The sequence below is a fragment of the Zeugodacus cucurbitae genome, chromosome 5 (assembly GCF_028554725.1).
Source record: "Zeugodacus cucurbitae isolate PBARC_wt_2022May chromosome 5, idZeuCucr1.2, whole genome shotgun sequence".
Classification (NCBI taxonomy): Eukaryota; Metazoa; Arthropoda; class Insecta; order Diptera; family Tephritidae; genus Zeugodacus; species Zeugodacus cucurbitae.
The window spans coordinates 28,266,023-28,278,410 of record NC_071670.1 but is presented as its reverse complement, the minus strand read 5'-3'; the positions used below and the strand labels follow the sequence as shown (position 1 = coordinate 28,278,410).

The window sequence follows — 12,388 nt, the reverse complement described above, 5'->3', positions numbered from 1 at the left end:
AAAGTTAAATAAATGAATTGCGAAAAAAAATGTTCGGTTACACCCGAACTTAGCCCTTCCTTAGTTGTTTTAGTAAAGATTTTTATTTTAATATAGACTCTAGGTCATTATTAGTTCCAAGACATTGAAGGCGGCTTCATTTACAATACATACGAGTATAGTTTATAAATTCATGCTCACATTACCGGCCATACTCCAGGGATAATTTTCAGCTGTATGTTGTGCTCATACTTACATACATAGTACAATCGATGAATCCAAATTATTGAAACACGAAATTGAATTAATATTTGATTTGGTTTTTTTATTCACTCTTATGTGATTCCTTTTTTGATAATGAATTTAAATTTATTAATGGGATTACAATATTCCATACCATTGTTACTTAATAAATATTTCAGAATCCTTAACATAGCATTGCAACATGTTGTATTTTGTTTTTGTATTTTTTTTAACAAATTCAAACTTATTTATAAACAATAATATTTCTAATACCCTGCGCTCATTTTGCTTAAAACATACTTTGTAGTTTTTGTTTCAACGATTCTACTATTATGAATATACATTGTACATATGTATGTTGTGTTTGTGTTTTAGGTGTGTATGAGACAGTCAAAATCGCGTGCCATACCATCATATATATTAAGCGAGTAAGGAAAAACGCGCCTGGCTGTGTATATGTCTGCCTGTATGTGTGTTATAAAGCCTTCTTTGTTGTGTTTTATGTGTGTGTGTGAAGCGAAATAATTTTTCATTTCATTTTTTTCATGTTTTTCTGTAATTGTTTGTGTAATTCGAGTAAAACAGCACTTAATCATTGGAAAAAGTTGCGCACAAACACAACTCAACTACACACACATACATATGTTAAATGAGTTTATATTTGTGTTAAATATACATAATTTAATAATTAATTACAATCAATTAACATATTTAAATTTAATAAGCGTCTCTTTTGGAAGAATTTATGCTACTCACCGCAATGCACATTTCTTATATGTATGCATATATATATATATATATAGATAAGAATGTATGTAGGTCTCTATATACATATATGTACTTGTAATGAGCTCAAATGCAGTTGTATTTACATACACGCACACAGTGTTTGTGTGTGTGTGTGTTTGCAAGGTACGTAACTGGGTGTGGGCCTTAAGTCTATTTAGAGTTAATCGATTAACTATTTTGTCACTTTAGTGCTTACATTTGCATATGCAAAATACGCTAATAACTCTGTATGTCTAAGTAGTTGTAAGTCTAAACACAAATACCGTAAATTGATTTATGCAATCGCGTAACAAAATTATAGGAAAGTACAAAAGTGTTGAGCATTTTACACGCTACTCTCTCGCCTCTACACTTTCATTGCAGTTATTGTTTTTTTATTACATTTTCTCAAACGAGATTTCTGGCTTTCTTATAGTTAGACAACTTCATTTAGTATTTAGTTGCATTGAGTATATACTATATACTATATATGTATTTGTTGTTTGTGTATAATTAATTATTTGTCGCATAGAAACAATTAAGAGGACGGTCATTAAAACTGAACAAATTCTATGTTTGCCTTTTGTAGCGGCATTGGAATTAGCTACATACACACTTACCAATTAACTGTACATCTTTTATTCGATACTCTAACTCTTTCTAACTCTTTGTTAATTTCAACTTAACTATATTTACACTTAGTTTAACGGTTAATTTGTTAATTACGTTTATTTGATTTGATTTAGTTGAGTACCCTGATAATTTTATGAGTTTTGATTATTCATTTAGATTAATTGTTGCTTCATTCATTGTTAACTCAACTAATTTAATTCCATCTGTTATGATATATAGATTTTGCACTTAGTCGGCCTTATTAAGTAGCTAAGTTCTGCTAATTGCTTTCATTACGAGTTTTTCAATTATTCATAATTCAATACTCAATTATGAAACCGCGCAAAGAAATGGCCGCAAATGTCTCGTAGTGGGGCTCATTTTTGCTTTGTCATTTTAATGCTCCGAAAGAGTGGCAGATTTTTCATGGTTTTTGAAAATCTGGCAATGTCTTTCGGAGATATAAAGCGAGTTTTTCTCTAACTAGAGATACGAAACGCTTTGAAGGGACTTCTTTTTGTGGTTTCGCATTTTCTATGTTTTCATAATTTTCATTTATTACACTTAACTAGTGCTGTTTTGAAAACCAGCGCTTTCCTGCTGCAGTTAAGAATTAAAGCCTATTTAGTGCTATATTAAAAATTTACAAGCCATTTAGAAAACCGATTTTACAAAATTTCATTTCGATAATTGTTTTTTATTGTTCAAAGCATCGCCCGTTTTCTAGATATGTGAAACAATCGTTGGTTTGTATTCGAGTTTATACGAAATTCATTGTTAGTTGGTCTGGTGATATGTTCGACTTGAATGAGAAATTTAAATGAGACTAGAAATCTGGCTCGATATTTATAGTGTTTACTAGCTTGTGAAATTTGATTACCTAACTCTTAAGTACTTACTTATGTGCTTATGCCCTCTTGGTGTATTACTCTTTTGGAAAATAACGTTTCTTCTTAATACTATAGCGCTAAGTAGGGAAAGCAATTTCATGTCGGTTATATGTATGTTAATGCATATATGAGTACTATATACAATATGGCAGAATATACTAAGCAAAATGATTGCTAAAGCTCTCAAAAAGAAGTACAAATAATATATATATCTATATACTTTGTAATTTGAATACCCACGCTTGATATGAAGAGTTATTATTTTCTGCTACATTATAATTTATTGTTCAAGAATAATATATGCATAAGAATAGTAATTGGTGTCAAAGCGTTTTATACTGCGCCTTAATTGAGTCAATTAGCAAATTATCTAAGCGCCATTTGAAAGCCAAAACCTGACTGAACCAATTAAATCTACTTATGTTTGAAATTGTATGCGATGTTTTAATTTGTATCTTACCACAAATAATTTTTTTCATAACGTAATTGAAGAGGGAATATTCTTTTTTCAAAAAATTTAAAAAATTAACAATTTTTTATACACATTCAGGATAAACTCTAGAACTGATTTGTTTGCGATTGCTTTATTCTCTCACTCTTTCGCTCTATATATGCCATATTGTGAAATTTATTATCATTTAGATATATTTACAAACTAATTACGTTAAAGTTAAGCGGAAGAGACTTTTATATATGTACATACATACAATTATGCACAATGGTCCACAATTACTCAATGATATTTCTCTTTACAGCTAGAGGCACTACACTTACTAAGTTCTCAGCTGTACATATAAATATTTTCAGTTTCATATTTATATTCTTATCGATTTAGTAAATGTAGGCAGCAATTAAGATGGCGCAAAAGTTTGCAATTTCATTTGGCGCTCTTAACTTTTTACTACCGTTACTCTAAGGTTATTATAATTATTACATGTGTCTATATTTAAAAGTTTTTGTTGTTATTTTTGTTACATGCGTGGCTTGTTGTCGTCTATAAAATCGCGAAGTAGCTACGAGCAATGCGAATGTTATTATATTTGTTGTTATTGCTATTATTACGAAGATACATGTTGCACGCTTGTGCCATTGCTATTATCAAAAAGTATTTGTGCTCGTTACATCTTACCCTCGCGTTTACTGTTCCGATCAGCGATGATGTTAATCACCCCATGTGCATGATTTTCTTGAATGCTTTGCGGAACTCGGGATTGAAGATCGTATAGATGATGGGATTAACGAAACTGTTGATGTAGCCCAACCAGGTGGTGAGTATGAAGGCGGTGACGCCTGGTCGCCAGTCAATGTCGAGCATGGCACAGATGGCATCCGCGACATTGCACGTGAAGAATGGCACCCAGCAAACCAAGAAAACACCTGCGAGAAAAGTGGTTAAAGAATTCGATTATATTTCGGGTTTAAATTCTCCCGAAATATTGACTGATATTGATAAAATACTCTTACTAAGGTTTTTCTCAAAAAGACAAGGTGGATTTCTCAAGCCTCTTAAATAACTTGCCATTAAAATCAAGAACTCATCTGATAGGCGAAAACACCATATTGGTAACAATAATTTTATGGAAGACGAATCAGCACTTAGAATATTGTCAAAAGATAATCTATCACCAATCTACACACCTGCTTATTTAATAAGGGCGTATAAATCTTACAATTCAAAATCAACTAAAACCCCTCTGCTTGTTCTGACGTAAACTTAATTAGAAGCGCTATTGAAGAATGTCATGAGGACTGGAAAATGTCTAACTAATGAGTAAAATGTTATTACGTGTGAACCAGCGAATTTGATTTCTATTTTTCACAAATAACACCATAATTCAAAGTGGAGGACGTTTATGCCCAAGAAACAACATTAGTAAAATCTATTTAGTCCACTTATGCTCAGAACTTTACTAATTTAGTCAATAAAAGTATAGTACTTTCTATATATGCTAAATAAGAGACAATTGTAAACTTTAGATCGCTCTCCAGAAAAATCCACTTTTTGAGTTGTGACACTATTCATGTAAATGAGCGGGCTCAAAAACAAAAGAAATATACATTTTATCAAAAAAAATTTATGTTAATATTGTTTGCCGACTAAATGTAATGAGAGTCATCACTAAGTAAAATTTCGAAAAGCAACAGAATTTTATGGATCCTTGTTTTCGTCTCTGCATCTAAAATACATAGGTGAAATTGGTTAACCATTCAATTTCCATTCCACAACTAAATTGCTATAATGCACGAAAAAGTCCAATTATTTTTCACAATCAACAGTTATAGTGGCGCACCGCGTAGCTTTTTCCAAATTTCATAGTGGTTTAGTGTTACCATAATCGACAACTTCGAGAACAGTTGTGAAACTAATTAGCAACGCTGCCACTGAATATTACTGAAGCGATAGTGAAAAAACCCTGTTCACTTATTTGATAAAATAAATTTCCTAAAGTTTTGCATTCAAAATGGACCATTTCACAAAGTGATGGCCCAATGGACCAAGAGAATAAAAATGGACCAACTTTGGTTTGTGGGCCGGAGGAGTCATCTGTTCAGATTTCTTCAAAAATGATGAGGATGAGAACAAGACGGCACCGCTTCCAACACATCGCGTCAATCAATGGGTATATGGAGTTTTGGGCCGGTCGATTGGCCACCAAGATAGTGTGATATCACACCGTTAGACTTTTTCCTGTGGGATATGTAAAGTCTATGCAGACAATATCGCTTCTATTCAGGCCTTGGAGCAAAATATTACGCGTGAGGTAGATAATCTTTAAAAAATAAATTCCAAATTGTTTTTTTTTCGAACAATAATAAACATTCCCCATGTAATGTGAATTTTCTGTGTTTTTTCTTTAAAAAAGTAGGTAACCTCAAAATGGATCACACTTTATTATATTTTCTCTGAGCGAAGTTCAATTCATTGCTTTCAGAGGACATTGGGTTTTTAAACAACGTTATGCGCTGTATTGCGAATCTTCTCTGAGTAATTGGATATCTCTCCCTACACTCTTCTAATTTGCTTCAATGTCTAAGTACTAGGAGTATAATCTTAATTGCAACAACACTAATTTATCATAACTTTTTTATGTAACAGAAGTACTTTCATCTTTCGAAACTTTTAACTAAGCTAAGGTCTCCTTGAGAACAATGATTTAAACAGTAGGAACTAAATTGAAGATCTCTTGGACACAAAGAAAAAAGAATATTGAATAGTGATATAATTAAAATATTTTAAGTATCGTGAAGGTATGGTTTGCAATGAAACCCAACACTAATTCTGAATTCGTTCCTTCTTTTGTGAAAACGGACAATAACTGTTTTTTTGGTGTAACTGTTTTATTTAAAATATGTCTTGTGATACCGGTCATAGCAACCTTTAATTAATTACGCAGAGTCCAACAATACATCCGCTTAACTAAATTCAGCTGAACGTCAACTTGTGACAGCATTCGGTTAAAAAGTTGCTTGGCTAGCTTTGGCTTATTTGTGCTCGTGCTCAACTTATCGGTACTTACCCAGAACGATGGCTAGGGTTTTGGTGGCTTTTTGTTCCTTCTTCGCCGACGACTTTTCGCGCTTTTTCTTCGAAGCTTTGTGAACTTTGTATATCGTGAACCTGCCGCGAGCCAATTTCCATAACCGAACAAACGGTGCGCAGTGGCCGGCGAGTGCGGACAGCAACAGTCGAAATTGTCGGTGGACAGTGGAAAGCAGAAGCCGCAGGCGACAGTAACCGCAGCGCAATGGAATGAAGAAATAAGAAAAAAGTGTTGCGAATAAAATATTGCACATAGCAAAATGTAATCGAGCGAGTTGCGAGATACCCGTCGTGTGTATGACACAGAAGGACGGTGAATTGGAAATATATGCAAAAAGGTGTTAATACAGCTTGTGTGCTTGCTAAAACTTTTAATTATGGAGTGCTTGGTAGCCAGCGGCCATGCCAAATACTTAACGGCCAGCAGCAGCTGCAGCCTTGGTACGTTGGGTATGATCGCTTGCTACCGTGTTTTACCAGCGTGTGCTTTATGGTTGCTTCACTGAACTAAGTGTCAACTACTACTCACCTCGAGGCTTGTGAATTTTTCTTGTCCTTACGCGATGAGCTTTTCGACGCTGCCGAGAGTGTGGAGTCGTTGCGAGCCAGTGTCATTGCTTCTTGCACCCCGCAGCGGACAAAAGACAGCGGCTTCATTGCAACACTGTGTGCGCGTTATATATTTACATATATACATGGCCGGCATCGGAAAAATATTACAGGTAAGTTGGGAGAAAATGCAAACATAAACTTAATCGCTAATAAATTTTAAAAACTTCAACGCAACTCAAATAAAACCATACAAAATGTATTGCCGTAATTTATACTTCAATATGAATCTATTAGTTGCGGATTGAACGCATGAGGAACCACTACGGGTTGGGATTTTAGGTGGAAAGCGTAATAATTTGTATGTCGTTGACGAGGTTACCGGTGGGCATCTTACCTGAGCGAGGGCTCCCGTTTGACGGGTGAATCACCGGTGGCGGTGTTGCGTCTACTGCTACTCACACTGGATCGTTTGTACGTCCCACTGGGCTCCGGGCTATCCGGCGGCGACGAATCGGCGGCTGCGCCTGCAAGGACATCGTCAACGTTTGAGGGTGCATAACCAGAATCATGATTACCATTTGGATCGGCCACCACAAGTTGTGGCGGACTGCTGATCTGGGCTACAACACTGTGCGGCGGACAGCGGACATGGATGGCGGTGAAATGCGGTGCGGCGTTGTGATTTCGATTGGATTTTTATGATTTTCCATTTTAATATTTTCCCAACGTATTTTTAATTTATGTCGACATTGTGGATGTGGCAACGATGCGTGTTTGTGGTATTTCCAGTTGGATAGCGGTGTGTGAAATGAAAATAATTTAAAAAATAAGAAACAATTTTCAACTTATATATGTACTTTATTGAATTCAAACGGCTGTGTTTATTGGGGATATGTCATGTGCAACATCGGTATGCTTGCTTTTTAATTATTGTTTGCCAATCAAAACCCGCTTTTCTTGATTAAAACTTCGTACTTCTTGAGGATTGCTTTTAGTTAACGAGGTATGTAGGAATGTGTATGGGATTACTATGGGGATGGGTTCCGGTAGGCTTTGTAGAAGTCAACAGGTGTAGTTGCCTCTTTTGAATTACTCCTTCGAGTATATTATTTTGGTTTCAGGAGTATGTGTTAAAAAAATCCAAACCAAATGCTGTTTTTACGTAGTTATTTCTGAACACCTTGTAATATTCATCTGACGTGAACTTAATAAAACTAAGCTAATAAGGATTGAGACAATGTTGCTAAACAACACAAACTGTCAAGTTTTTATAGTAATTTTAAATATATTTTTTTATTTCATGACGTCACTAATTTTTCATTCAAACGTCTTGAATAAAAATAACGGAACATCAGTCATATTTCATTTGCTTTACAAATTGAAAATATTTTTTGTTATTCAAATTTCAGACGCCCTTATTTTCACATGAAAGCGAGTGGCAAACTCGTAATTTCTCTTTAATTTACTAGTAATCACGTTTTGGCCTCAGGAACCAGTCGCGTTTTTCATTTATCCACTACTAATTATCCAGCCTTTGTCTTTCCAACGCATTGTAATTTATTTTACATTTTATAGAATTTTATTTTTTGCGCTCTTTCATTAGTTACTACTGCTCTTTGTGTGTGCACTTGTAATTAACTAGTGTCTATTGAAGTGTTGTTGTTTTTGGCGTATTGTGACACTTACATGCCAGTCTCCTCCACCACGGTGGCAAGCATAAATTCTGTGGATTTGTCATTGACGATGACATGGCAATCGTCGATGTCCGGTGATATGGCACCACCGCCGGGATCCTCCTCCTCCTCGTTCGAGCCCGACGCTGTGTTTGTCGCCGGCTCGTCAGGAATTATGCGGACCGCATGCCTGTCGCTGCCCAGCGCCGTTTCAGCCAGCCTGCGCGTTTGTGCCACATTCTCAATGACGCTGCCACCCGTCAGCTCCGATAGGTGCGGCCGCCGTGCGGCGCGTTGCTTTTTAGCTCGCATACTCAGTGCCTTTGGTTTGAAGAGTTGCACAAACGTATGTAAAAGGGAAGACAAATAGAGACAATGTTAATGTCATAAATTAATCTAGAAAGTGTGTTAAGTACAGATATGAAAAGTATGACGGCGAATTATAGTTATTTAAAAAAGTTAATTTCGACTGAATTACCCTGAAGATATTCCAGTATAGAAAAACCATAATTATGCAGGGAATGTAGAAACTGCTTAATGAAGAGCATAGTATGAACAAGTTGTTATAGAATACACAAAGCCCCGGGTCTCGATTAGGCGTATTGTTGAGGCCCATAACTATGGGTAGACCGATAGCCGCTGATATTGCCCAGGCGAGTAGGATGGTGAGGCAGACACGTGGACTGTTTCTGTGTTTCGCATATTCTATGGGACGCGTCACAGCTATATATCTGAAATAATATAAAGATAAAGAGTTAATGAAATCGTTAGGTCATATCATCATAAGAATATAGACACTTTATTCTCAACTGTCCAGCTTCATACATCCTTATCCTTATATAGGAAGATACCATCTGGGACTGCGGAGTAGGCACGGGGGAATATTCCGATGAACCTGCTATTATCCTCTCTATCCGTCTACCAATAGTTAGAATCTTCTAAACGGAAGTACTAGTCATAGAGAAAGCCTGTGAGCCCGAAATAAAAATAGAGTTGCAATCCTACCTACTTACTTAGCCGACTTTTATAATCATAAACAAAGTTCTCAAATTTTATCCATAACAGAATACATATTTCGAGTTTTCCGGTTTATTTGAGATTTCGTACCTGAAATTACTGTTTCTATATAGTACTATATTTTATACAGAGCCTATCTTTACTTTCAAACAGGTATATATTTATATATAATATTATATATAATATATTTATATGTATTACAAGACTTTAACAATGTTATCGAGACAGCAACGAAGAAAGCTATGTCGGATGTAGATAAGAATTTTTGCTAAATGAATGAGATGCTTTTAGAAATAGTAAGGTCAAATATGCACCGTCATGTGTCACTTGTCATTTGTCCGTCAAAAAGTGACATTTTGTTGGTAGATTCATTCTTTCCCTTTTCGTATAAATTCTGTATATTATTATAAATTCTGTCTGATTCGAGTATTTTCAAACACTAGTCGGGTACGGCAATTACTAAATAAAAAAATTTGAGAATTTTAACAATTATACTGTCCATGTTCGTAGGACTTAAACGCACTATACCGTGTTCGTCAAAAGCGTAAATATTTAGCACTTTATGCGTCTTTACTAAGTCACATCGTCATGCGAAAGTACAAAGAAGAAAGCGCAAACAATGCGTGCCTGCGTGTGTGGTTTCCGGGTGAAAAATTACAAATGCGTGAATTTTTGCCTCAGAATTACAAAATGGACTACTTGTGCATGCGTTACTATATCCTAAGGGTCAGGCTGTCACCGAGTGGAATGCGAAAAAAATGGAGAATATATTTAATTTCCTTTTCAGCTTTTTTCGTGCTCTTGTTTGTGATTTGAAATATATGTATGAATATATTCGTCACTTTGTTTCCCTTTCGTCGGATTTAATTAAATTTTGATTGATTACAATTTGCTAGAAGGCATTTAGCTTGCAAGCGTTCGCTGATGCGAATGTGTGTACTGCTGGAGCGGAATATTTGAAATAAAGTGCTCTTCTCTCACAATTCTGTAGCTGTTGTGCCCGACTAAAGTGCCGAGGGTGCGAAAAGCGGGGTTGTGCCCAACTGACGTATGTATAAGCGCTGCGATCCTTGATTTCAGCAGTGCGTAAGCCTGCCTTTAGAGTCACCGTTATTGTCATCTTTATGCAGAGCTCCCACGTCGCGCCCCTGTAGGTGCGTTAGTGTGTCTCTTTTTTCGCAGTACTGCAAGCGGCTATACTACGCAGTACGACTACATTTGCATGCTGCCTTTGAGTGACGATAGCATAATGAAATACAAATTTAATTTGTGTACCCTGCGTTGTGAAAAGTGAATGCTGCGTAGCTAAAAGCATAGCATTGCAAACGAGGCGACTTACACTCGACGCTGAGATGGCGGCACCTTTGTTGTAACTACACGCTGGCAGGCCTAGGGCTTAATGACATTTATTCGTGAGAACGAAGGCGATTTCTCGGTGCAGGCTTTCTGTAGTAACGGGAAAAATCAAAGTTAAACGCGCACACTTTTAAGGAAATATATAAAATATCTGATATTTATGGATCTGATTATATTACTTAAAGCCACTTATTTCAAGTTGGTAGTGAGATAACACCATAGACTTTTTCACATTTCAGACATTTAATCATTTCATTTGAATTTTATTGACTAATGCAAAAATGACAACAATAACTCCTCAATTTTTGATAAGAGAAGATAGAATAGTTTTGTTTTAATATCAAGGAGTGAGTCGGATAAATCAAATGTGCTAAAGTGAGAATTAAAATCATGACATATAGGGCGGGATGGGTCATTTAACTCCAAATTATCTAGATGAGCGAATAGGGACATTCAAATTAATATCAGATAAGAGGAATGCACTCCATTCGGAAGTTTTATCAGAAAGATTATGTCTAGCATTCCCCTACAACTAGAGAGTGTACATATATCACACGATTGATATATGGAAGAAGATTTAACCTATAATTGCCCAAAGCCAAAAAGTAACAAGTAAGGAAGGGCTAAGTTCGGGTGTAACCGAACATTTTATACTCTCGCAATTTATTTATTTAACTTTATTTATATTATATAATACACAATTTGACCCACATATTCGTAATATATATTGTATAAAGTCCATTGAAAGTTGGAAAACATGATATTAGGTTAGAAGCACCGAGGTCCTCGTATTCGATATATGGGGCCTTAAAAGTTTCGGCGATTTTAGAATGAGGCTGCCACACTATAAACATAGTATTTGTGCAAAGTTCTGCACCGATATCTTCACTAGTGCTTACTTTATATAATGTAATGTAAACGATTCAGATCGTCTTCAAAGTTCTGGTATATAGGAAGTAGGCGTGGTTGTGAAGCGATTTGGCCTATTCATTGGGATGTAAGGAAACTATTACAAACCAAGTTTCATTGAAATCGGTCGAGTAGTTTCTGAGATATGGTTTTTGACCCATAAGTGGGCGACGCCACGCCCATTTTCCATTTTGTAAAAAAATCTGCAATTTCTTATGTGAAATTTAGTGTTGCTGCCGTTTTTCGATAGTGAGTTAACCCACTTTTAGTGATTTTCAACCTAACCTTTGTATGGGAGGTGGGCGTGATTATTATCCGATTTCTTTCATTAAGAAAAGAAGATTTAACCTATAATCCCAATGCATTTGCCCAAAAGCAAAAAGTAAAAATTATTTTTGAATGAATAATTTAATTATGTATCCGAATGAATTAAGGAAGTATGATTCCACAACACGAAGCCATACTCCAACATAGGCCTCACCAATTTACGGGTCTCTATAATCTTCAGATCAACGTTTAACAAAGTTAAGTGCATTTTACTTTTTTGGGTATTATGATGAAGTTTAAATTTTGTTTAGAGTCCATAGTAACTCCCAAATCAACAAACCTAAATACTTGCTCTAAACTACGCACAATTTTTAAGGAAACATGAGGGAATCTTACCTGGACCGTTATTAAACGATGTTTTTAACGTTGAAATATTTTTAATCGGAAAGGGTTGGTGCATTAATTACAGTAATCGGACAGAAGATATGCTGATACGGAACATTTTTTGGTGAGTTCGAACAGTAATTGGACTCAAAAAATTCAGCAAATATCTATAGTGGTAAAAGTATGATTTTCATAAG

At 35.5% G+C, this 12,388-nt stretch overlaps 1 protein-coding gene across 3 annotated transcripts in view; it reads right to left on the bottom strand.

The window, feature by feature from the left end:
* Positions 1 to 328: 328 nt before the first annotated feature.
* LOC105215420 (dopamine D2-like receptor) overlaps positions 329 to 12,388 on the bottom strand; it is a 238,830-nt gene continuing 226,770 nt past the window's right edge. For 2 of the 3 annotated variants that reach the window (XM_029042357.2, XM_054231257.1), the window contains exons 6-11: positions 8,737 to 8,989; positions 8,272 to 8,579; positions 6,980 to 7,213; positions 6,563 to 6,697; positions 6,011 to 6,111; positions 329 to 3,869 (exon numbers count right to left, since the gene is read on the bottom strand). In XM_029042357.2, the coding sequence (XP_028898190.2) occupies positions 3,658 to 3,869; positions 6,011 to 6,111; positions 6,563 to 6,697; positions 6,980 to 7,213; positions 8,272 to 8,579; positions 8,737 to 8,989 (1,243 nt within the window). In that variant the 3' untranslated portion in view covers positions 329 to 3,657. The remainder of the gene's footprint in view (positions 3,870 to 6,010; positions 6,112 to 6,562; positions 6,698 to 6,979; positions 7,214 to 8,271; positions 8,580 to 8,736; positions 8,990 to 12,388) is intronic. The other variant, XM_054231258.1, reaches the window with a different exon arrangement.